Below are 22,960 nucleotides of genomic sequence, written 5' to 3'. Positions count from 1 at the left end.
GAAACCCCAGAGTAGAAACCCCAGCGTAGAAACCCCAGCGTAGAAACCCCAGCGTAGAAACCCCAGCGTAGAAACCCCAGCGTAGAAACCCCAGAGTAGAAACCCCAGCGTAGAAACCCCAGAGTAGAAACCCCAGCGTAGAAACCCCAGAGTAGAAACCCCAGCGTAGAAACCCCAGAGTAGAAACCCCAGCGTAGAAACCCCAGCGTAGAAACCCCAGCGTAGAAACCCCAGCGTAGAAACCCCAGCGTAGAAACCCCAGAGTAGAAACCCCAGAGTAGAAAACCCAGAGTAGAAACCCCAGCGTAGAAACCCCAGCGTAGAAACCCCAGCGTAGAAACCCCAGCGTAGAAACCCCAGCGTAGAAACCCCAGCGTAGAAACCCCAGCGTAGAAACCCCAGCGTAGAAACCCCAGCGTAGAAACCCCAGAGTAGAAACCCCAGAGTAGAAACCCCAGAGTAGAAACCCCAGCGTAGAAACCCCAGCGTAGAAACCCCAGCGTAGAAACCCCAGCGTAGAAACCCCAGCGTAGAAACCCCAGAGTAGAAACCCCAGCGTAGAAACCCCAGAGTAGAAACCCCAGAGTAGAAACCCTAGCGTAGAAACCCCAGCGTAGAAACCCCAGAGTAGAAACCCCAGCGTAGAAACCCCAGCGTAGAAACCCCAGAGTAGAAACCCCAGCGTAGAAACCCCAGCGTAGAAACCCCAGAGTAGAAACCCCAGCGTAGAAACCCCAGCGTAGAAACCCCAGCGTAGAAACCCCAGCGTAGAAACCCCAGAGTAGAAACCCCAGCGTAGAAACCCCAGCGTAGAAACCCCAGCGTAGAAACCCCAGCGTAGAAACCCCAGCGTAGAAACCCCAGCGTAGAAACCCCAGCGTAGAAACCCCAGAGTAGAAACCCCAGCGTAGAAACCCCAAAGTAGAAACCCCAGAGTAGAAACCCCAGCGTAGAAACCCCAGCGTAGAAACCCCAGCATAGAAACCCCAGCGTAGAAACCCCAGCGTAGAAACCCCAGAGTAGAAACCCCAGAGTAGAAACCCCAGAGTAGAAACCCCAGCGTAGAAACCCCAGCGTAGAAACCCCAGCGTAGAAACCCCAGCGTAGAAACCCCAGCGTAGAAACCCCAGCGTAGAAACCCCAGCGTAGAAACCCCAGAGTAGAAACCCCAGCGTAGAAACCCCAGAGTAGAAACCCCAGCGTAGAAACCCCAGAGTAGAAACCCCAGCGTAGAAACCCCAGAGTAGAAACCCCAGCGTAGAAACCCCAGCGTAGAAACCCCAGCGTAGAAACCCCAGCGTAGAAACCCCAGCGTAGAAACCCCAGCGTAGAAACCCCAGAGTAGAAACCCCAGAGTAGAAACCCCAGAGTAGAAACCCCAGCGTAGAAACCCCAGCGTAGAAACCCCAGCGTAGAAACCCCAGCGTAGAAACCCCAGCGTAGAAACCCCAGCGTAGAAACCCCAGCGTAGAAACCCCAGCGTAGAAACCCCAGAGTAGAAACCCCAGCGTAGAAACCCCAGAGTAGAAACCCCAGAGTAGAAACCCCAGAGTAGAAACCCCAGCGTAGAAACCCCAGAGTAGAAACCCCAGCGTAGAAACCCCAGCGTAGAAACCCCAGCGTAGAAACCCCAGAGTAGAAACCCCAGCGTAGAAACCCCAGCGTAGAAACCCCAGCGTAGAAACCCCAGCGTAGAAACCCCAGCGTAGAAACCCCAGAGTAGAAACCCCAGCGTAGAAACCCCAGCGTAGAAACCCCAGCGTAGAAACCCCAGCGTAGAAACCCCAGAGTAGAAACCCCAGCGTAGAAACCCCAGCGTAGAAACCCCAGCGTAGAAACCCCAGCGTAGAAACCCCAGCGTAGAAACCCCAGAGTAGAAACCCCAGCGTAGAAACCCCAGCGTAGAAACCCCAGCGTAGAAACCCCAGCGTAGAAACCCCAGCGTAGAAACCCCAGCGTAGAAACCCCAGAGTAGAAACCCCAGCGTAGAAACCCCAGAGTAGAAACCCCAGCGTAGAAACCCCAGCGTAGAAACCCCAGCGTAGAAACCCCAGAGTAGAAACCCCAGCGTAGAAACCCCAGCGTAGAAACCCCAGAGTAGAAACCCCAGAGTAGAAACCCCAGCGTAGAAACCCCAGCGTAGAAACCCCAGCGTAGAAACCCCAGCGTAGAAACCCCAGCGTGTAACCAAGACGACTTAGAACAACAGAAAAAAAATTTGACTTAAAACTTTCGTGACTGCGGGAATTCATATTCTTGGTTCTTTCGGTAAAGTATTGGTACGTGACTTTACCGGAAGAACCAAGAATATAAAAAAACAATTGCTCAAAAGATAAATATTTTAACTCACTACGAAAATAAAGCAAACCCTGAATTCTAATCATTCATTAAAAAAATCCTTGCCGTTTTCTTTTTAAATACGGATATGACACGATACTCTGGCCTTGCCAGTCGTGGGTAGCAAAGAGCGGTGCAGAAAAAAGATCATTGTTGTATTGTACTACGTATGCTCCCCCGCCTTCGTCAACGCGCATCCAGCCGTGCATTGACAAACCAGCCGTACCTGCACTCTGGCCTTCTCTTACTGCCCAACAAAACGTGAACGAACCGTTTTTACTGAACAAAATAGTTACGTTATGTACTAATAATGCTAAGTACAGTGATAACAGCCTATTATCTTTACACAGCGCCTGTCGTCCAAAGATCACAAAGCGCCGTACAGTAAATGTTAAAATGTCAACACTGTATGTAAAATAGAAAGAAAAAAACTCAACACATTAGTCAATAACACTGTTGTGGCCTTCAAAGGAAAATTCTATAATGGGTGACGATTGTGGCAACGGTCCTTCATCACAGCACATAAATGAAACGTCGCCAAACATATATTTTCTCTTTTAAGGGCCCTGTGTTGTTGACTAATGTATCGAGCGTTGCTCTGAGTTGTGCTGTGTGCACCGCTGCCAAATAATCACAAATAACATCAATTGGGGCAAACTAAACATTCAACTGGAAAGAAAAAATAATGAATGTCCAACGGACGTGCCTCTTTCGCGCGACTTTGGCCGTCCCTTCGTGCTACCAGACCCAACTTCAGCTCTCACGTTCACTCTTCTACGTTTGTTCCACGCCACGAAATACACAAGCAGGCAACGGCACCCAACTCACGTACCGCGAGCCACACAGCTCGCCGCACCGCCCATGAGCACGGTTGGCTACGTACGGTGCGAAAGAAGTTCAACGTACACAGCAGCGTTCTGATCGTGCTTGATTCCAGTCGCATTTGGTTCAACGCAAGCAAATACTGGACCGGATTCGACATTCAATGTCTCATTTGCAACGTGAGGCTTGCTTGAAACCAATGCTGGTGAACCAACAGCTGGTCGTGGTTGAGGACCCTCTCTGTTAGTTATGGGTCGACGCCAGGGCCGGATTCAGATTGTGTAGGCTCCTGGGCTACAGGTACTGTGAGGCACCCAGTAATATTTTCAAAAGGAAAAAAAAAGTTAAAGAAAAATGAAATTTTTTTTTTTTACAAAACTAACAACAAATAAAGGTCAGCATTTACAAAATGAAATAACTTTTCACTTCATCTCTGGAGGCCCCTCCTGCGGGCAGAGGCCTCTGGGCTGTAACCCCGAAAGTCCCCGCGCCTTAATCCGGCCCTGGTGGACGCTAATGATTATTTTGTATCATGTCTGTGGAAGAGCGTGGACCTTTTAAATCCTTCCACGGCCGCTTGCTTACAAGGCAATCCCATTTGTTGTATTGAATACCCCTATACAAGCGTAACTCCCCTTTGAACTGCCCTGTGGCCTGTGCACAGGAGATCTCCGAGGGGTTCATTGATAATCCTTTGTGCGGCTTCGCCGTGAATCTGTATGCAGCGCTTCCGCAAAGCAGCCTCATCTCTTTCCGAATGTGCCATTGCTATCCACCCTGCGTTGCTTGGCAATATATACTGCTCGTGACAGTGGTCCGAGACGTCCCACTCCTGCAAAGTGTGTTTCGAAGTGATTACTGAGCAGAGAGCAGTAGGGATATAGGCTCAGATATAGATCATTATGATTACGTATGTAATGTATGTATGTTGACGTTCTTTCGCACCGTACGTAGGCTGCCGCGCAAATCGGAGGTGCGAGGAAATCATTGTCAGCCGTGATCTATTTACTGCTGGATGAAGGCCCGCCCAAGCTGCCGTCATGAGCTGATTCCATCGCTCCATCTCTATGGTGGGCCACGCTGTCTTGGGCGCTTTCCCTCCCTTGTCTGCCACTCCATTTTCAGTCTCTAACATCGGCCATAATCCAATCAAGTGACACGTCCTGCCCAAGCCCACTTGCTTTTCTTGACAGTGAGGACGGTGTTTTAACCTTGCACGCATTCTCAAATACACGCGTCTCGTTTTGTCTCTCAGTGTATTTGTAAGCACGCACCCATCCATGTATATATTATAAATATGTGCACTCCACGCTGCTTTGATCTGTATTCCTATCCAAGCATGGCGAAGGATAGAGGGCGCCATGATGGTGAGATGTCAATTGCCTCGGTTGGTATGCAGGAGGTCGTGGGTTCGATCACAACCCTGACGCCTGCAGTGTATTGGGAGTCTGCGTGTTCTCCTCGTGGTCGTGTGGATTTATCTCCGGGTTCTCCGGGTTATCCGGATTTCCCCTCCACGTTAAGAATCAAGCGTGCATTTAGAGTATCTGGCTGCTATACATTTCCACACGATGAGCCACTTCGTTGAGCTATCATTTGTGGTGGCCAGGTCGCTTCTGACAAAGAGTTGCTGAAGATCAGCAGGCCTTACCTGGTTAAAATAAAAATACAACAGTTTGGTTTAGACACGATGGGGCCAAGCGGCCTCGGACGAACGGCCAAGCGAGTGGGACCCATGGCGTGCCCACACGCTGAGTGGTTTGCCAGCCACCCATGGCAGCAGCGTTCCTGTAATTCCTCCACTCCTCTCCCAGTCCTGCTCACGGCTGGACACAGCCCAAGTCCCGTCTGCCCGAAGTTTACTCATTCAAGATGTTATTCGAAGCTGTTATGCAATCGGCAGATGTGCGCAAAAGAAACCGTGCGAAATACGACTGCGTAGGTTTCATTTTTATTTTACGCGGCCTTGCCGTAGGGCTCTCCGATGTGTCCAACGTTCCGCTTCGGTTTCCGAAGAAGTTCTCGGCACGTGCGGCAGAACGTCGGGCGTTGTGTGGAACAACCCGCGGGCGTGACTGGACAACGCATAGCACAGCCAAACCTCGTGCAAGGTCCACGTGGTGGAAAAATAAAATATCATGATATTGCTTGGCCATTAATTAACCAGGGAAGGGACCACTGAGGCTCGAGAATCTATTTAAGCAGCATCCTGGATAGGAACGTTTGGTCAGCCTTGTTATGCATATTTTACACGTGGAAGGTAACTCGAGTAGAGAGTACACAAGAAGGGGACAGACCGAACGTTAATGACGGCACAAATCGTCGCACAGTGATCCGTGCTGTTACCTACTGGCCACCTCGTGACTCAGGAGGTTTCAAGTCACACACATGATGATGAGCACTGAGCGATCTGATTTCTGGTAAAGAGCAAAGATTCCTCTGGGCACGTGATGCAACCGAGCACAGCAACACGGACAACGATCTCTCACGCAAAAAAGGAGCGCAAACCCTTCCACAAGAGGGCAGTGCGATGCCATTCATCACGCAGAGTCGCCAAAGGTCCCGTTGGCACTGCTGGTGGGTCGTGTGACCTCCCGTCACGGCGGGAGTGTAGTAGCGGTCAGCGCGCTGCGCTTCGAATCTGGCGACCCGGGCTCGATTCCCGCTCGATTCCCAGCACCAATGACGATTATTTGAATCGGTCCTGGGCCTCCCCTAGGTCAACTCAGCCTCAAATGAGTATCTGGTGCGGCGTGTGAACATTGCCGCTCGGGAGACAAAGGCGGCCATCGCCTCGTGTGCCGTGCCGACCTTCACAGGCGCTACTCGCGAACAGCACTTGCTCCTACGGTCCGTGAAGGCTATACGGGGGATCTTTGTTTTTCGACGGCTTCAGCAGAGGCTTGCCTTGCTGCCAATCCGGTGCCGTGGGCAATTTGTCTGATCCAGTGCGATGGATCAGTGGAACGCCATGCATTCTTACCACCAGCACTGGGCGAATGCAAATACAAATTCCTTCTTCAGTATACTGTCCATGTTGACATGGAGAAATACTGTACGGTTAGAAGCTATTCCTCAGTGTCTGCATGGTATGAGGAGGCCCTCAGCTTGCAGTAGATTGACAAACTTAACCACGACAGTCCACACGAGTGCACCGATGCTGTATCGATTCTCACGTGGAAGTGACATCACAATGGTGGGACGTGAGGACCATGAGCGATGCACTTAATCACAAATGCAAAGCTTCTGTTTTTCCTCAACGAAGCTTCAAAGTCACGTGTGATGGCCCGGAACACACGTCCCATGCATGCATGTATGTTGAACTTCTTTCGCACCCTACGTAGCGCCAGCCGTGCTGATCGGAGGTGCGGTGGAAGGACAACAAACTAAACACACAAAGGAGTTCTAAAGAAATGAGTTGTCAATCTAGATTTAAAAGTGCATCGCTCCAGTGGCTTCCTCATATCAGAGGAGCTTTTGAGACGGCCGCAGGAGTGCACCTCAAAGCGTGCAATACAGTGACCTTCTTTGTTCGATGGCTGGACAAAAAGCCGCTCGGAGGATGCCCCTTCGCGTCATGGTTTATGCATCTACAGCGAAGACAACCGTTTCATGGACTGCATCTTCCTTTTTAATGCAGTGAATAAATGAGCTGTGACATTACCACACGACAGATTATTCGAGCCCTCTCTCTCTGTCTCTCTCCCAAATAGAGCCACGCGAACGTCTCTTGGCGGCTCGGCGAGGGAAAAAAAAAACCTCACAAATGGTGGCCGCGGCCACTTTGCGTCCACAATGACCGCGCGGACGCCTCACCAACCCTCGGAGAGGCTAAATTCCCACGCCGTGACTTCACCGTGACCTGGGGTGACCCGTCAGACAAGCGGGGGGGGGCGGGGGGGGGGAGCACGTCGTTTTTGCCGTACAAGGGAGGCACGCTCCTCTGGCTCGTCAAGCTCTCTCGCTCTTTCTCTCTGGCACGGACCGAGGGCCCACGCGGCGAAGGATTTTTGGAAATTGCATTTGCGGTGTAGAGTTTCCACTGCAGATTCAGCGCCAATTTTTTTTTGTTTGGGAGGGAGCTTAAACATACGGGATCGTTAAAAATAACAAACAAAAAATTGCATTGGCCGAGGTGATGCACGATTTGGAGCCTTATGTTGGAATTGATGTTGAATCAGTGCTGAATTGTTTGAAATGTTCTTGCTAGTAATGTGCCAAAAGCACGCTGCTGTTTTTATAATTGTTATGAAAGGAATATGTAAAGCTTTGGTGCCTACCGCACTGCATTACGACACTCATCCTAATACCAGAACCCTAACCCGTAAATCTGTGCATCAAGCCGTATAAGTTTATGAATCATGACTCAGACTACACTGCCAGTTTTCAACAATAATCCCATACTTTAAAGTATTTTTTTTTATATATAAAACGTATATCCTGTCATTTATTTTACAATGCCATCTATTTTACCAGAAAAAGCCTCGTCAGGTCTCGGTACATTGTTATCGGGAGAATTCTGCAATTCGGTTGCCGAGTTTCACAAATCTACACCGTCCACTCACGCTCACCTCCAAAGCGTTGCATTACAGGCGTGTGCGCTGCTGCTGCACCAGGCTAGCAGAGGTTAAAAGGCACAGGTGCAGTCCTGCAAAAGGCTGCTGGAGGAATGACCTCTGGAGGGCATTTGGCCTAATCTTCGACAGGACCCGCACGATAAACCACCACACGCGACCTGCCCATCGACCAAGGCCGATGTCATGGAGTCAACATTGGGGGGGGACCAAATCTTCCAGGGGGTGTGGGGGTTCCCCCCCAGACAAAAAAAAAATCTGAATTTGAAAACGAATCTCCTGCCATTTCCTGCCTAAAATATTAAAAAAATTCACTAACACACATAGGATGGATTTTTTTTTTTGCAATAATGTCTAATAGTGTATTGTATTACATTGCTCTGTTTCTTCTTATTTTACCTTTTCTTGTTTCATTGTATGTAATGGCAGAGATAAGGGATTAATAAAGTACAACCATAACCATAACCACAATCATATAAACAGAAATCTATTTCATAGCAATATGGGGGGGACATTTTGAGCATATTTTAATTATATTGGGGGGGGATGTGTAAATTGTGTCCCCCCCAATATATATTATAATTACGACCTTACGATCGACTAGCTGTGAGCGAGACCCATTCATACTTCAGGGTGGACAGAGACGTGGGGAAGATTTAAGAAACTTGCCCCATTGTTTCAACTGTCGAATCGGACAGCCCACCTCTGGTTCGCAAGTCCGGTGTGCTGACCATTACACCAAAACTGTCCGCCCTGCTATAAATTATTTTAGACGAAAGAAAAAACACCCCCAAAGCTACCCTACATTCCGATGATTTTGGGAAAAAAAGTGATTGATTAACCTGATGTCTGCATTGCAAAAATATTTATTTTAAGATACATTACTTTCATATAGATATTCAAGTCAATGTCTGAATTCCAGAAAATAAGAGAGAAAACAATACCATTTACCAGAGCCACATTGCCACGTGCCCCCGTGCCGTGGTTGGGCACACACCAATATACATATATATGTGTGTGTATAACAAATGATCCAGGATTTGGTTTATTTTAGTCCACGAGAAGCAGTGATGTTATTCCACATTCTTTTCTTGATGTACACACACGCACACACGTGTGGTGCACAAAATGACTCGCTCGCGTCTCAGGCCTTCCACTGTAATGCCCCTCAAAGGACGAGATAACCAGGAGGAAAAACAAACCCGTGCTATTTAATTTCGTTACTAAAGCACTATTGATCCATGACAGAGCTGCAGTTTAGATCTGCCTCTGTCATCAAACACTGCCCGTTCACCTCTTGAACTCTGTCTCATTGCCTCCTCCACCCAGCACGGCGGTTGTTCCCAATGTGTTATTGTCGTATTTCCTCCCCCCCCCCCCACTCTACTACGACTGTGTGTACCATGAGCACGGTATCGTGTACGTACCTACATGTGTAGAACTTCTTTCGCAACGTACGTAGCCAGCCGCGATAATCGGAGGTGCCGGATGAAGGACAACAATGTCCATTCCGGATTCTCATAGAGCACTTCTTATTCATAATCAACGTTTTCTTATGCCACGTGTTCGAGAATAGCCTGTGGAATGGGCTAACTCTGAACTACTTCCAAGTTCGCCTTCACGTACCCTTTTTCCCCACACAAGCGGGGGGTAATAGCCTCTACCGTTCTCGAGAGTAATGTTCATATCGTGCCAGTCAAACCGATGTTTCTAATTATTAGAGCTGGAACTCACCCAAATCACGTGAAGGACCAAAATTTAGTGCGATAGTTTATTTTTGTGCAGTCTTTGGCGACCAGGCTGAGAACGTTAGTGCATTACGGTTTGAGAACCAATGTTAATCATGGGAGGCAGGTGTCTGTATGTTGGACTTCCTTCGCTACCATACATAGCCAACCATGCTAATCAGAGGTACGGGGGAAGCACAACAAGATAAAGACATGATCTCAGGGATGCCAGCTCAGTCTTCTGAGCTGGCCACTCAACCATTACTGTTTTTCTTTAGTTCCTAGCATGCACTGATATTGACTTAACAGGTTCCCAAAAGGCTCTACACTTCAAAACTTACACGCGTTACAAGGTATGGCAATAACATTCAAGTCAACATCACTCGAGAGCAATGTGGTGGAACTCTTGAAGAACACAAGACCGTCACTTTAAAATCTTACTTCATCATTAGAGAAGATTCAAACTACAACAATTCCAGTATAGCCTAAATGTCTATTTGTGTTTACGTATAAAACTGCTTAATTTCCTTACATGGCTGCACTTTAAACTGAATATACAAAGAGCAACAGAGAACGCACAGTATGAATCTTCAAGTGATCCACCGACCCCAGCAAGCCACTTATTACTGTTGCTGTGACACGGGTTCAACAACGGCAGTGGTTTTTGTTGGACAGCCGCCGCAATGACAACAGTGGGATCAGGAAACCCTGGCTCCATGGTGTACTCCGCGCAAGCCGCACTCATGGCGACTAACCCTTTCCCGTTCACGTCATCGGAACGGAATCGATTCCGAAAGGGAATCGGATGTAAAAGGCCAATGTGGGAGGGGCTTGCGGCACAGTTTGGCGCCGGCTGTCGTAGAGTGCGTTCGTGTAGCTACAGTTCTCTGCCGTGAGTACGATGCCTTTAAAAACAGCAGCACTACGCCTCTCGAAATAAAATTAACGCGAACCGCTCACACGTTCCGAGATTCGGCGGAGTGATCAGGGACCCACCCCGCCGCTTGCAGACGTCACTGAATGGGGAAAGGGTTACTAAAGGATCAGGGAGGCAGGGCAGCGTCGGCCCAGTTCTAGCTCACCTCTAATCTCATCGACACCAAACAAGTTATCGGCAGACGGAGGCGACACGATTTCAGGCGTGCGAGCGACCGGGGGGGAGGGGGCGCAGGGTGCAGGTGCGCCGGTGTTTACCTGGCCCCAGGAGGACGCCCTCCACCGCGGGCAGCGACCGGCCCGGCACCGTCTCTGCTGCCGCGGCTTCTCCACGCGACCGCAGTCGGCAGGCGGCAGCAGCAGCAGCAGCGCGTCGCCCCGGCCGCCGTCGGCAAGGCAACGCACCTCCCGGTACTGCGTCCCGCGTCCACACGTCACGGAGCACTGCGCGAGCACGCACGCACGGAGGCACGCAATAAAGGCAGAGGTCCCCGCGGAAAGCCTTGAGCAGACTGTAAGGGGGCAAGCGAATGAGAATCCGGATCAGAATAGTTATTTATAGTGGAGGAATCTGATTTGAGCTATGAAGGTCTTTTTCGCAGAGGTCCAGTATGGGCATGGGCTCAGAACTTGACAACAACAAACAGTACAAAAACATGACAGGAGTGCAAAGAATAGGAAAGGTAAAACTAATCCTTAAAAAGTTGCAAATAAAACGAAACTATTTTTTTTTGTCTTACCATATCAATCTCCATTGAGCCATTCATTTATTTTTCAGAAGTGACCTGGCTATAACTGATAGCTCAACAAAGTGGCTTATCATGTGGTCCTTTATAGCAGAAAAATCATCTACATAATCTCAATGCAATAATCAATTAACACAATTTGGAAAGATATATAAGTAGACAACATGCAAATTAAATATTGTAACCAGTTACCAAATGTTTCTTTGAACTAATTGTTGCCAATTTACAATAATTCCTGGTCCTACACAGTGATACTTTATAGGGTAACATCAGCTCAGATGAAGAAGCTAACTGACTTCACACACCTGAGAAAAATGTAATACATTGGTGAGGCTTTACTAACACTGCAACATTAGATTGTAATTTACTTACACGATCCACTGGCACACGAGGGAAATAATGTCTACAAATAATAGAGTTTAACACGCAGGATTTCGTGACCAATATTATCCATAGGAGGTTTTTTGGGGGTTAGATCACATAAATATAAATTCGTCGTTAAACCCGCCACCACCCGACACAGCCGATTAGTAAGGTTTGTCACGTAAACAAAACGTGCCAGTTAGTTACTAGTACAGCACACAGGTGTGTTCGAAAGGTAGCCCAAAGTGGGTGTGTTGGAGTTGGTTTATATTTACGTGATCTGACCCCAAAAAAAAACTCATGGAAAATAATAGAGTGTGTACAGGCCTCAAATTTCATATATTTATATCATGCGGACTGTTTTGTGTTACAGTTGATGCTGTCAGAAACATGTGTGCGTGTTTTTCACGCAAATAAAGTATGAAGCATGTATGATGTTGGCACTGCGTACACGAGGCATTAAATACTGAAAACCTTCAACCACTGCGCTTGGCAACGGCGTATTCCCATCGCACGCACAGACACGCAACTAAAACAAGACCTGTCTGAGGGGGTGGGTGGCTAGCACCACGCCCGGCCGCCTTTGTCTCCCCAGTATTGATGTTTACACATCGCACCAGGTACGCATTTGAGGTTGAGTCGACCGAGGGGAGGCCCAGGAACGATACAGATAATCGTCACCGGTGTTGGCCGTGAGCGTGGCAAGTTAACTGCTGCACCACCGCTCCCCACCACACGCACGCGAGGACACTTTGCACAGGCAGAGAATCCCCGAAGCCTGAACAATCATCGATTCACAAGCCCTGCCATTGACCACTGCTCAGTGCTACTCACCGCTGCCAAGCCACGAACCAAAGCAAGTGCATGTACTTGTTTATAACAAAAAATGCAAAAAAGCTAAATAAATAAAAATGTGGTTGCTAAAAATGACAGCACAGTGGTTGAGCAGGGTCAGCGTAAAATGCTAAATGTCTTTAAAATATAACTTTAAACACTTACAAACATACAATCCCCATGATGAGTGAACCAAGTCATTTGCCACCATGGGAGAATGAGGGTAAATCCAATAGAAAGCCTGCAAAGGAGACTCGTATATATGTACCGGTACGTACGGTGCAAAAGAAGTTGAACACACGTAAGCACATTTCTGAAATGCATGCGCGTACATTACAAACTCTATGCACTTTTAAATCGTCCGAATTGAAAACTCATTCATGTAGAACTGCTTTTTGTGCTGAGTTCGTAGTCCTTACCCCCGGCACCTCCGATTATCACGGTTGGCTACGCGCGGTACGAAAGAAGTTCCACACACCGTACGTACATACGTGGACTTGCTTTAGACTTAATGACGCGTTCTCCACTGGCCTAGCACAAGGGGCGCTTGTGGTGCTGGCACGCCACCGATCTTGCCGCTACCGCTTCAGAAACGGACGGCGGAAGTTGACACCCAGTTCCCCCTGCCAGGGAAACCTGAGCCAGCGCCGCGGCCAGCTACAGGAGTGCCAGCGTTGTGTGAGAGCTGGCAGCGATGGATGCCGCTTAATCCTACTTAATGCACTGGCTGTTGTGATGGCCAGGCAGCAAGCCTTGCCCGCGGCAAGCAGCCGAGCAGACATATTCATCATCATAATCACCTGTCATTATCATCGTCATTACAGTCTCCACCATCACTGAATATCATCATCATCATCATCACCGCCGTCATCATAACAGTATTGCTTTGTGAACCGTCATCGTGCGCATTGCTATTTTCATTTGTATCGGCATTACGTTTAAACATCGTCTCCGTCATCATTTCTTTCATCAACAAAATCATAATTTGTAACCATATCCATTACCGTCATCATCGTTTTTTAAAAATAATTATCATCATTTAAAATTAAACCAATAAAACCAAGCACACTTTTAGACTTCATATGACCAAATGATGCCTGCTGTGTATAACAATACAGCTATTAAAACTTTGTTTCACTCCGATAATAAATGTTTAAAACATTTCAAAACTTCTACGTTAATTTAAATTCATCTTTGCGACTGTGCCACACACACACAGACAGACACATACACGCACACAGACACGCACGCGCACCCTTCGCTCTCTGCTCCTTTAAGAGATAAATCAAACAATGGGGGGTCACAGCAACGGGAGTCTTTCTGTCAGCTCGAACTCCTCCGCTCCCTGCTGCCATCCCATGACATTTCCATCGTGTGTCTAAAATTAACAGCGAGACGAAACGGAGGTGGGTGAGTGTGGGTGGGTAAAGGAGGGGGGGGGGCAAACCTTCCAGTGCCCAATCGCATCGGTGCCCCCTCGCAAGGGCAGTCAAAGCGGCAAGTGACATTTTCATCAACCCCTTTTGCGGTTGGCAGGAAACCTCCCCTGAGATCGTTATCTGCTATCGTGTATCCTGAATGCCAGGTTCGGTACAGAGCCTGCCGCACCCTCCCCCCAGCCTCCCACTGATAAAATGTGGATAAGGAAGGTTTAGCTTGTGAAGGGTGGGCCCAATGCCTCGGTGTCTCCCATTGTACGGCCCAAGATAACGGCAGGGCCCTTTGCATCCTGTGTCTGCACTCTGTGGGGCGAACTACTGCTGACATTCGTGGAAATGTTCATCAAGGTCAACGGTGGCATTTTAGAAATTGCTATTTTTTGTTGTTGCAGTGATTTGCATTTTTTCCCCCATCATCAACTGCAGATAACTCTGCAGTTTTATGTTTTACCACCACAGTTTTTTTTTTAAATATTACTCATGCATTACTGCTATCATGAATATTACTCTCTCACTACAGGAAAAACTTGGCCTTTGTTAAAAAGAGATCTCCAGTGAAAACGCCACGTGATGATATTAACTATATAATAACGAACAATATAATGACGTATCATATATAAACTATAAGACAATCATTGGTGCCATTGCATTTACGTAAAAAATAATCATCACAACCACTACTCAACACAATTGGCATATATTTGAATATTTACTCCAGTAAATCATTGTATCCCATTACCAAATGCCTGTAAACATATTCGAAAACGAAGGTGCTGTTCGTTACGATGACCTCTGCCCCACCGTATTCGCCCGATGTCTTACCACCTCTTTAAGGGCTATATTTGCTCACGGGGAGAGAAGGGGATATTGGGTATCCTCCACCCTTCCTGCCACTCCCTCTCGGAAATGCACTCCTCATTATCCGTGCACGCAGCCCCACAGCGGCCGTAACCAGGAGACCGGCGGCGTGGCTCGTACCGGGCTCCAGGACGAGCGGTGCCACACCCCGGGGCTCACGCAGGGAGACTCGTCGGCACAGGCTTCGGTCGGCTGCGGCCGCGTTGCCGCGTCGCACCGCGTCTCGGGGAGCGGCTGTCCCTCCGGAGACTGGCAGAGCACGAGGCGCGTCCGGAGGCCACCGCCCCCGCAGGATCGAGAGCACTGTGTCGCAAAGACAAGCGAGATCGCCGCCACCCCCCACAGAGCTGTTTAAGGCGCCGCCGTGGCGAGGTGTTAACTACCTCGCCTGATATGCAGGAGGTCGTGGGTTCAATCCTGACCCTGATGCCACCTGCGTATTTGGAGTTTGCGTGTTCTCCCCGTGGTCGCGTGGATTTTTCTCTGGGTCCTCCGGTTTTTCACTCCACATTTAGAAGCAACACGCATTGAGATTATTTGGCTGCTATGAATGTCCACGTGATAAGCCACTTCGTCGAGATGTCATTTATGGCCAGGTCACTTCTGAAAAAGAGCTATATAGCTCAATGGGCACACAATTGGGTGAGTGGCTAGAACTGAATCCGGCCGCCTTTGTCTTCCCAGTGCTGATGTTTACATACCGCGCCAGACACTCATTTAAGGCTGAGTCGACCTCGGGGAGGCCCAGGACTGGTTCAAATAATCGTGACTGGTGTTGGCTGGAAGCAGGGATTGAACTCAGGTTGCCGGGTTCGTAGCGCAGCGTTCCAACTGCTCACTACTGCTCTCGCTACAAAGACAAAGATCCCCCATATAGCCTTAACAGACTCTAGGGGCAAGTGCTGTTAGCGAGCACCTATGAAGGCCGGAACAGTACACGAGGGGGTGGGTGGCCAGGACCACGCGCGACCGCCTTTGTCTCCCCAGTGGCGATGTTTACACACTGCACCAGGTACTCATTTGAGGCTGAGTCGACCTAAGGGAGGCCCAGGACCGGTTCAGATAATCGTCACTGTTGTTGGCCGTGAGCGGGAATCATAGTGCAGCGCGCTAACCGCTGCACTACCGCTCCCGCTACACACACATGCGCTGCATCACACACATGCACACGTATAGCAGGATTGAGAGCAGTGCATCACAAAGACACACGCACAGCATGTGGCTAGAGACAGGGACCACCACCCCCAGAGTGAAACATTCCTGAATAAATAATCTGCGGTATATTAAAGTCTATCACATATTGGTGAAGGCCTTCCCATGCCATGTCAGTCATGGGGGTTATTTGATCGTCCTTCACGCTGGCTCGAGCGGTTTGTTGAAGAGGCAGCCCAGGAGCTGTTGAGACATCGCTTGGCACCAATGTTAGCTGTGGCTAGGAATTAAATTCGAGGGCACCACAGTAGCGAGATGTTAACTACCTCGCCTGGTATACGGGAGGTTCGTGGATTCGATCCCAACCCTGATGCTTGTTTTTTTCGAATGTCCGTCTCTCTCGCTGTGGTCGCGTGAATTGTTCTCCGGGTCCTCCGGTTTTGCTCTCCGCGTTTAGAATCAACGCGCGTTTAGAGGATTTGGCTGCTATAATTGTCCACACGATAAGCCACTTCGTTGAGCTATCATTTGTGATAGCCAAGTCACTTCTGAAAAAGAGCAATATAGCTCAGTGGGTCTTACCTGGCAAAATAAAACGCATAGCTTAGTAAATCAGGTTGCCAGGTTTGTAGGGCAGTACGCCCATACGATGTATTAATTTTCTTGTACTGGCCATATAAAGAGAACGGTGACATGAAAGCTTTACAGCCACAGGTGGCACTGATTTGTGCTCTGTTACATAAACGGCCAGATGTGTCTCCTGTTATGAAGGGCAAAGCCGCTGTGTTGAAAACGAGCGATGGAAAATGTCGTGGAACTGCCCTGGAACTAGCCGTGTTGATTGTGCCTTTCGTGCCACAGATGTGTTTGCAGAAAGGCTATTGTGAACACAGGGCCTCATCCTTGTCATGCTTTGTTGTTCTCGAGTTAAAAACTTAATGACAAAGATGTTTCAATACAATAACAGTGGCACAATGGAAAATACATCTATCAATAATTAAACATTGGTATAATTATGAGTAAAAAAAGATATCTTTAATTTATCAATACACGAATGTGTATCTCTCGTAAGCAATCATAACCAACCAATCACCTGCTGTCCAGGCCAGGTCACGCCCTCTCTTGGAAAATAAACTGGCGCTTTCAAAGGGGCATTTGTTTGCAAATTCTGCCACATTGTATCATCCTTGTATTTCTGCTGTTTATTGAGGTGTGAGTGGAATGATGGGGGGTGTTAATCGAAGATAGTTTACTCACCTTGGATGTGTGTGTCTTTCCGCCTATTATTTTTAGAGCAATGTTGTGCAATGAGATATTAACCTGCAATGAATATATACCAAGTTTCTTGGATAATTTGATTAGCCATAAACACACGTGTTCGATAATCCGGTAAGACTAAGTCATGTATGAGGCACACTCGGTGGTATCATGCTGTCCTTACTTGAATCTATTGGCTGTTTACTATGTCGCTCAGTGCTTGCTCTGTCACCCAGATTGCCTCTTTTGTTTAATGCTGTTACTGAGCAAGCCATTGTTTTAATTTATTGAACAGACGCCGTAAAAGCCATCGACGTGGCCGCCACGCCCTGCACAAGCGAGCGAGCGAGTGTGGGGAGCGGGTCCCACGTGCTCGCTCTCACCGCGCTCCACGTGCCGAAGTTCCACAGGGCGCATGGCTGCTGCTGCTGGCAGGGCCTCATCTCCGGCGGCCGTGAGTTTTGGTCGCAGCGATCGCCGGGCTCGCCGTCGGGGTCCTGGCAGACGACGAGGCGCCGCTGGACGCCGCCGTCGCCGCACGACTGCGAGCACTGCGGGGGGCGTGCGGGAGGTCGGGTCGGCGTGGCGACAGACAAACGTTTCAGAACGCAGGCCCGCAGTCTTTTTGCTCCGATTCACAATGTCCCTGGCGAACTGTGGACCCGCGGACTCAGAGCAAACGTTTGTATATATGTATGTTGAACTTCTTTGTTGGTGAAGGTTCATTTTTGCCACGTTTTTTATTGAAGCGAAAAACTCTGAAGTGCGTCACTACAACATCCAAGTGATGGTACTGTGACGTCAAACCCATCCGTCTTCGTACGATGCCAATGCAGTGATGTCACGAATGCCATGACACAGCACCTGACTGATTTTTCTTTTTAAAATAATGTTTTTCTTATTAATATTCTCATATTGTGTAGCTTGGGACACAGCCAAGGTATATGCATCTGCAAGCCAACATGCATTACGTACTACGCGCACACGCGCGCGGCCTTGCCGTTAGGGCCGCAGATGAAAAAACAAAAGAACTCACGGGTCCCCAAAGCCCAGTCCTCCAGCGGTCAGCGTCATCGATGTCATCAGCAGCAGGAGGAGACGGGAGAGCAGACGAGGGGGTCCCTGCGGGCGCCACCGAGCGTGGGCGCGCGACCCCCTCCCTCGAGACGTCCCCTCCGCTCCTACTCCTCGTCTCGGGCGGGCAGGCCTCCGGCGAGCACTCCCGCTCCGAGATGGGGCGCTCTTCCGACTGGCACTCGGTGACGGCGGCGACGGCGTGGACGCCCGTGGGGTCGTCAAGGGGAACGCAGGCCACGTGGCGCGACTCGACGCCGCGGCCGCACGTGGCGGAGCACTGAGCGGCGGGGGGGGGGGGGGGAGATAACGCGCAAGTCAACGGGGACCGTCACGTTTGGTCGCGTGGCAGTGCGGTACGCCGTTGGAGTGTCCGGCCGTCGCACATCTTCATCTCAGATCTTAAATCTTATCTATACAGTGGGGCACCACGATGGCGAGATGTTAACTACCTCGCCTGGTATGGAGGTCGTGGGTTCGATCCAGACCCTGACGACGCCTGCTGTATATGTGGAGTTTGCGTGTCTCTCTCTCCCCGTGGTCGTGTGGATTTATCCCGTGTATGAAATCAAAATGCGTTTAAAGTATTTGCCTGCTATTAAATTGCAGAGGATAAGCCACTTCGTTGAGCTATCATTTGTGGCCAGGTCGCTTCTAAAACATAACTAGATAGCTCAGTGGGCCTTACCTGGTAAAAAAAAAATACTTTCTAGTTGAGTTTGCAATGCATTTCTCATTGCGGTCATTAATGCAGGGCCCCGACGGTGAGCCCAGCGAACGCTGCGACCAAAATTCATCCTACTTCATCCAAGATGCCTAGCCAGCGTGGAAGAGTAGGCCAAACACTCTCTAGAGGGGCTATATATCACAGCCAGCGGAGACGAGGCCCTGCCAGCGGCAGCTGTGCACCCTGGGGAGTGGTGAGAGGGACCGCACGGAACCCGCTCTCCCGCGCACTTGCACAGGGCGTGGCGTCCGCGTTGATGGCTACACGGAATCTTCTTCTTGGTTCTTTCGGTAAAGTCACGTAGAAGGGAAATAATGAAATAAAAAAAATAAAACATAATAAAATAATTCTCACGACGTTTGGGCTACAACGCAAGCAGCCGTTCTCAGGTGAAGAGGACGACTGCTTGCGTTGTAGCCGAAACGTCGTGAGAATTATTTTATTCTGTTTTATTTTTATTATTTTATTATTTCCCTTCTACGTGACTTTACTGAAAGAACCAAGACGATGAATCCCTGCAGTCACGAAAGCTTTACATCGAAATTTACACGGAATCTGTTAATGAATGAACACGATGGTTTTGCCAGTAACATCATCGGGGTGGAGGGGGGGAGCGTAGTCGGATGCCGGGTGCGGCAAGAGGCGCATGGCTGGCGGAGAGCTCAGGGGGTCTCACCGGGCCCCAGGCGGAGGCCTGCCACCGCGTGCACGGCCCCGAGGAGCAAGCCTCGCGCTCGTGCGGCCGGGGCAGGTGGGCGCACGCCGCGGCCCCCTCGGCCACGTCGCCGTCCGCGTCGCGGCAGCTCACGTAGCGCTCGCGAACGCCCTCCCCGCATGAGCGCGAGCACTGGGGTGGGATGGGGGAAGTGGGGGGGGGGGTGCAGTGGGGGGGGGGGCAGTGGAAGGGGGGGCGCAGTGGGGGGAGGGCAAGCAGAACCTCCGATTAGCGCGGGCAGGCTGTGTATGGCACGTACATACATTACTGGACACCGTGGATCAGGGCCATCGGGCAGGACAAGGCCATTGAAAATAAACCATTGAAAATTGAGCCCTATGAAAATAAAGCGATGGATATCTGACCCGTGAAAAATAAGCCCGCGGCAAAGCATGTCTGTGACAGCAGACTTTTGAAAAATAAAACCAGGAATATTGAAGCTTTCAAAAACACAACTGTGAATACCCAACGCATGAATGCCAGATCCACGATTGCCATCCCATGAACAATAGTACTGTCCGAATACTTGAATCATGAAAACCAGACAGATGAAAACAACACCTACTTTTTTCGAAAAAGACTATGAAAACCATACCCATTAAAAACGGAACCATGAATATCAGACTGTTCACCATAGAGGCAAGGACACTCTCTGTTGAAAATGGGTCCTGGCATATCTTAGCGATCTCTTTTCCGCTTCTGTTTAAACAAGCCGACGGACTGTATAACATTCTGAATGGACTTGCCCAGGTCTATCTATCTCCCCTCACCCCATCCAGGGTACTTTGTTCATCCAGTCTGGAGCTGCTCATTCAGCCTAAAATGAAACGCAAGACAGTGGGGTCAGCGTGCCTAACAATCTGCAGCTCCCATGGAGTGGAACGCACTCCCACTCGACATTTGTCAACTTAAGTCCCTTACACTATTTAAGTCATATTTAAAAACAAAAAAAATGTGTTTACTACGGCCATTAATTGAGTTGACCTTGGTTTGGGGTGTGCGTTCAGATTATTTAGATGATTTGGCTGCTATAAATGTCCACATGATAAGCCACTTCGTTGAGCTATCATTCGTGTCCAGGTCGCTTCTCAAAAAGAAGCTCATAGCTCAGTGAGCTTTGCCTGGTATAAAACAAAAAACATTGTTTCGTTTAATTGTATATTTTTTTTAGTGATTCGTTTACCTTTTCTATACTTTGCACTGCTGTCGTGTTTTTGTACTGTTTGTTGTTGCCCTACTGGACATCTGTGAAAAAGAGCTTTATAACTCATCGGATTCCTCCAGCATAAACAAATATTCTGCGTCTGATGTGTCCTGCGAGGGGCATTTTCTGTTCGTTATAGCTGCTGCCTCGTACAGCATTGTGAGATGCAGTTTTGCATGAACGACGCTGCGGGAAAAATTGTGTAGTGGGCTCCAAAGAGGTGCACACTCGAACTTGGAGGCAACACGTTAATTCTTAATACAACGGGGTAACCATAGCGTAAGTACCGTCCTTCCCTAGGCACTGGCGCCACACCACAGAGACACGATACACGCCACTACAAATGTGTAAGAGTAATAATAATTATGATTAATGCAGCAGGGAAAGTGGCATCAAGGTGAGTACTAATCACATACCTGCATTTCCCATATCCCCTCCCTTTGATGCTGCTAATCCTGCATAATGCACGGGCATCAGTAGTACTAATCACATACCTGAATTTCCCATAAATATGCTAAATTCTTCTTGATATGCAAATTCCTTTGTCAAGGCGCTCTTCCCCCTCCAACCCAGCTTAAATATACGCTGCCAAGCCTGGTGGTGTTCATTCAGACGTTGTCTTTCTGACAGACCTGTTCTTCACCTGAGGACGGCTGCTTGCGTTGTGGCCGAAACGTCGTGAGAATAATTTTATAATGTTTTATTTTTTATTATTTTATTATTTCCATTATACGTGACTTTACCGAAAGAACCAAGAAGGTGAGTACTCACGTCGGTCCAAGAGCCGAACCTCCACTGCGTCTGGTCCGGGTGGGTCGGATGCCCTGGTGTGCTGGGCACCATGGGCAACGCACACTCTGCCACCGTGCATTCCTGTGTTGGGGCAGAAAGAGCGACGGGCCACTTAAATAAGTCCATCTGAAATAATTGACTTCTTTACAGTGACGGGATGGACATCATTATTGCGGCTGAAAATGCAACCCTGCCTGGATGTCTGTTGTGAAAATCTAGTGTGTGGGCCCAGCCAATATATTTCACTCTTCACTGCCACGTGACCAAAGCGTTTGTTCGAGCTCATCGAAGGTGCTTGCGTGATAAGCTCTTAAAATATCAGTGGGTTGTTTTGTGTCATTTAATCCGTACCAACAGAGTTTTTCCACATCAGGTGGTGAAAATTTATATTGAATTCCATGGGCTATTTAAAATTAAGCATTTGCTGGTTCTCATTTCCTTTATCAGTGGGAACCCTCTAACTCTAGCATTAATTGATATCCCAGGCAATCTTAAGTACGTACTCAATAATAATCAAGTGTCATTGTGTATCTTAACTTCACGTAGATTTGTTTATTGTTTTTTCCGCCCCCAATGTTGTCCCATCGACACGAGATGACGTATAAATGCAGATCTCTCGCAGCGCAACCCTACATGTCGTGACAGCTCCACAGGGAAGTGGATTTCGCAGAGCTGCCTCTGAGAGCCCTTCAAGTGACCCCTGGTCCACGCAGTGGTGGGCAGCACTTTCCCATCCGCGCCGTCACAACGAGTAATGTCCATCGCACGATCGTCAAACTGATTTTTTAAAAATAAATATCAAGAGTAAAACATTTAGACACACTCAGGGCAGAACCCCATCTCTTTTCACAACGTGTTTTTTTTCGTGTGCAGCCACTGTTAGCCTGGGCTGCCACCATCAACTCACGACGAATGAGAACCCACTTCAACCACAGGCAGTCGTTTGAATTCAACCCCAGGGTGTCTGCGGTGCCGGCTCAACGCTCTGATTCCCGAGCCACACCTGGCCACGTGGCACGCACGTTTAAAGGGGAGAGCACACCAACTGACGACGAGGCGGTGGGCACGCGCGTGCCTGTCAAGCTCCACCGCTGCTGGGGGAAGGGCCTCCGCTACAGAGGAGCTCGAAATCACCTCCCTACGGGGTCTTTTTGCCGACTCTTCCACGTCTCGACAGAAGTGGCAGTGCCCACACACACACCACTTTACGCCTGCTGGTCGACTGGCTGTGTGTGTACCCGTACGTGCTGCTGGTTGGACAGAAGCGAGTGGATTTCAGGAAGGCCGCATCAACTGCCGCGCCGGGAGATCGACTTGAACCGGTGGCCTCTGCATTGCAATTCCTGGTGGCATCTGTTCGTCAAAGGGCGCCCGTATATATTCGGGACTTCTGAGGAGGACGA

The 22,960-nt window shown here is 49.1% G+C and overlaps 1 protein-coding gene across 2 annotated transcripts in view; it reads right to left on the bottom strand.

Moving 5' to 3' along the window:
* Positions 1-22,960, bottom strand: part of LOC144944286 (A disintegrin and metalloproteinase with thrombospondin motifs 9-like) — a 176,465-nt gene that overhangs the window by 20,979 nt on the left and 132,526 nt on the right. Inside the window, exons 24-29 of one of the 2 annotated variants that reach the window (XM_078872311.1) lie at positions 21,537-21,638; positions 19,523-19,693; positions 18,082-18,399; positions 17,429-17,596; positions 14,757-14,939; positions 10,655-10,840 (exon numbers count right to left, since the gene is read on the bottom strand). In XM_078872311.1, the coding sequence (XP_078728437.1) occupies positions 10,655-10,840; positions 14,757-14,939; positions 17,429-17,596; positions 18,082-18,399; positions 19,523-19,693; positions 21,537-21,638 (1,128 nt within the window). The remainder of the gene's footprint in view (positions 1-10,654; positions 10,841-14,756; positions 14,940-17,428; positions 17,597-18,081; positions 18,400-19,522; positions 19,694-21,536; positions 21,639-22,960) is intronic. The other variant, XM_078872312.1, reaches the window with a different exon arrangement.

Source organism: Lampetra fluviatilis, chromosome 34 (genome assembly GCF_964198595.1).
Source record: "Lampetra fluviatilis chromosome 34, kcLamFluv1.1, whole genome shotgun sequence".
Classification (NCBI taxonomy): Eukaryota; Metazoa; Chordata; class Hyperoartia; order Petromyzontiformes; family Petromyzontidae; genus Lampetra; species Lampetra fluviatilis.
This window is presented reverse-complemented; position numbering and strand designations above follow the sequence as displayed.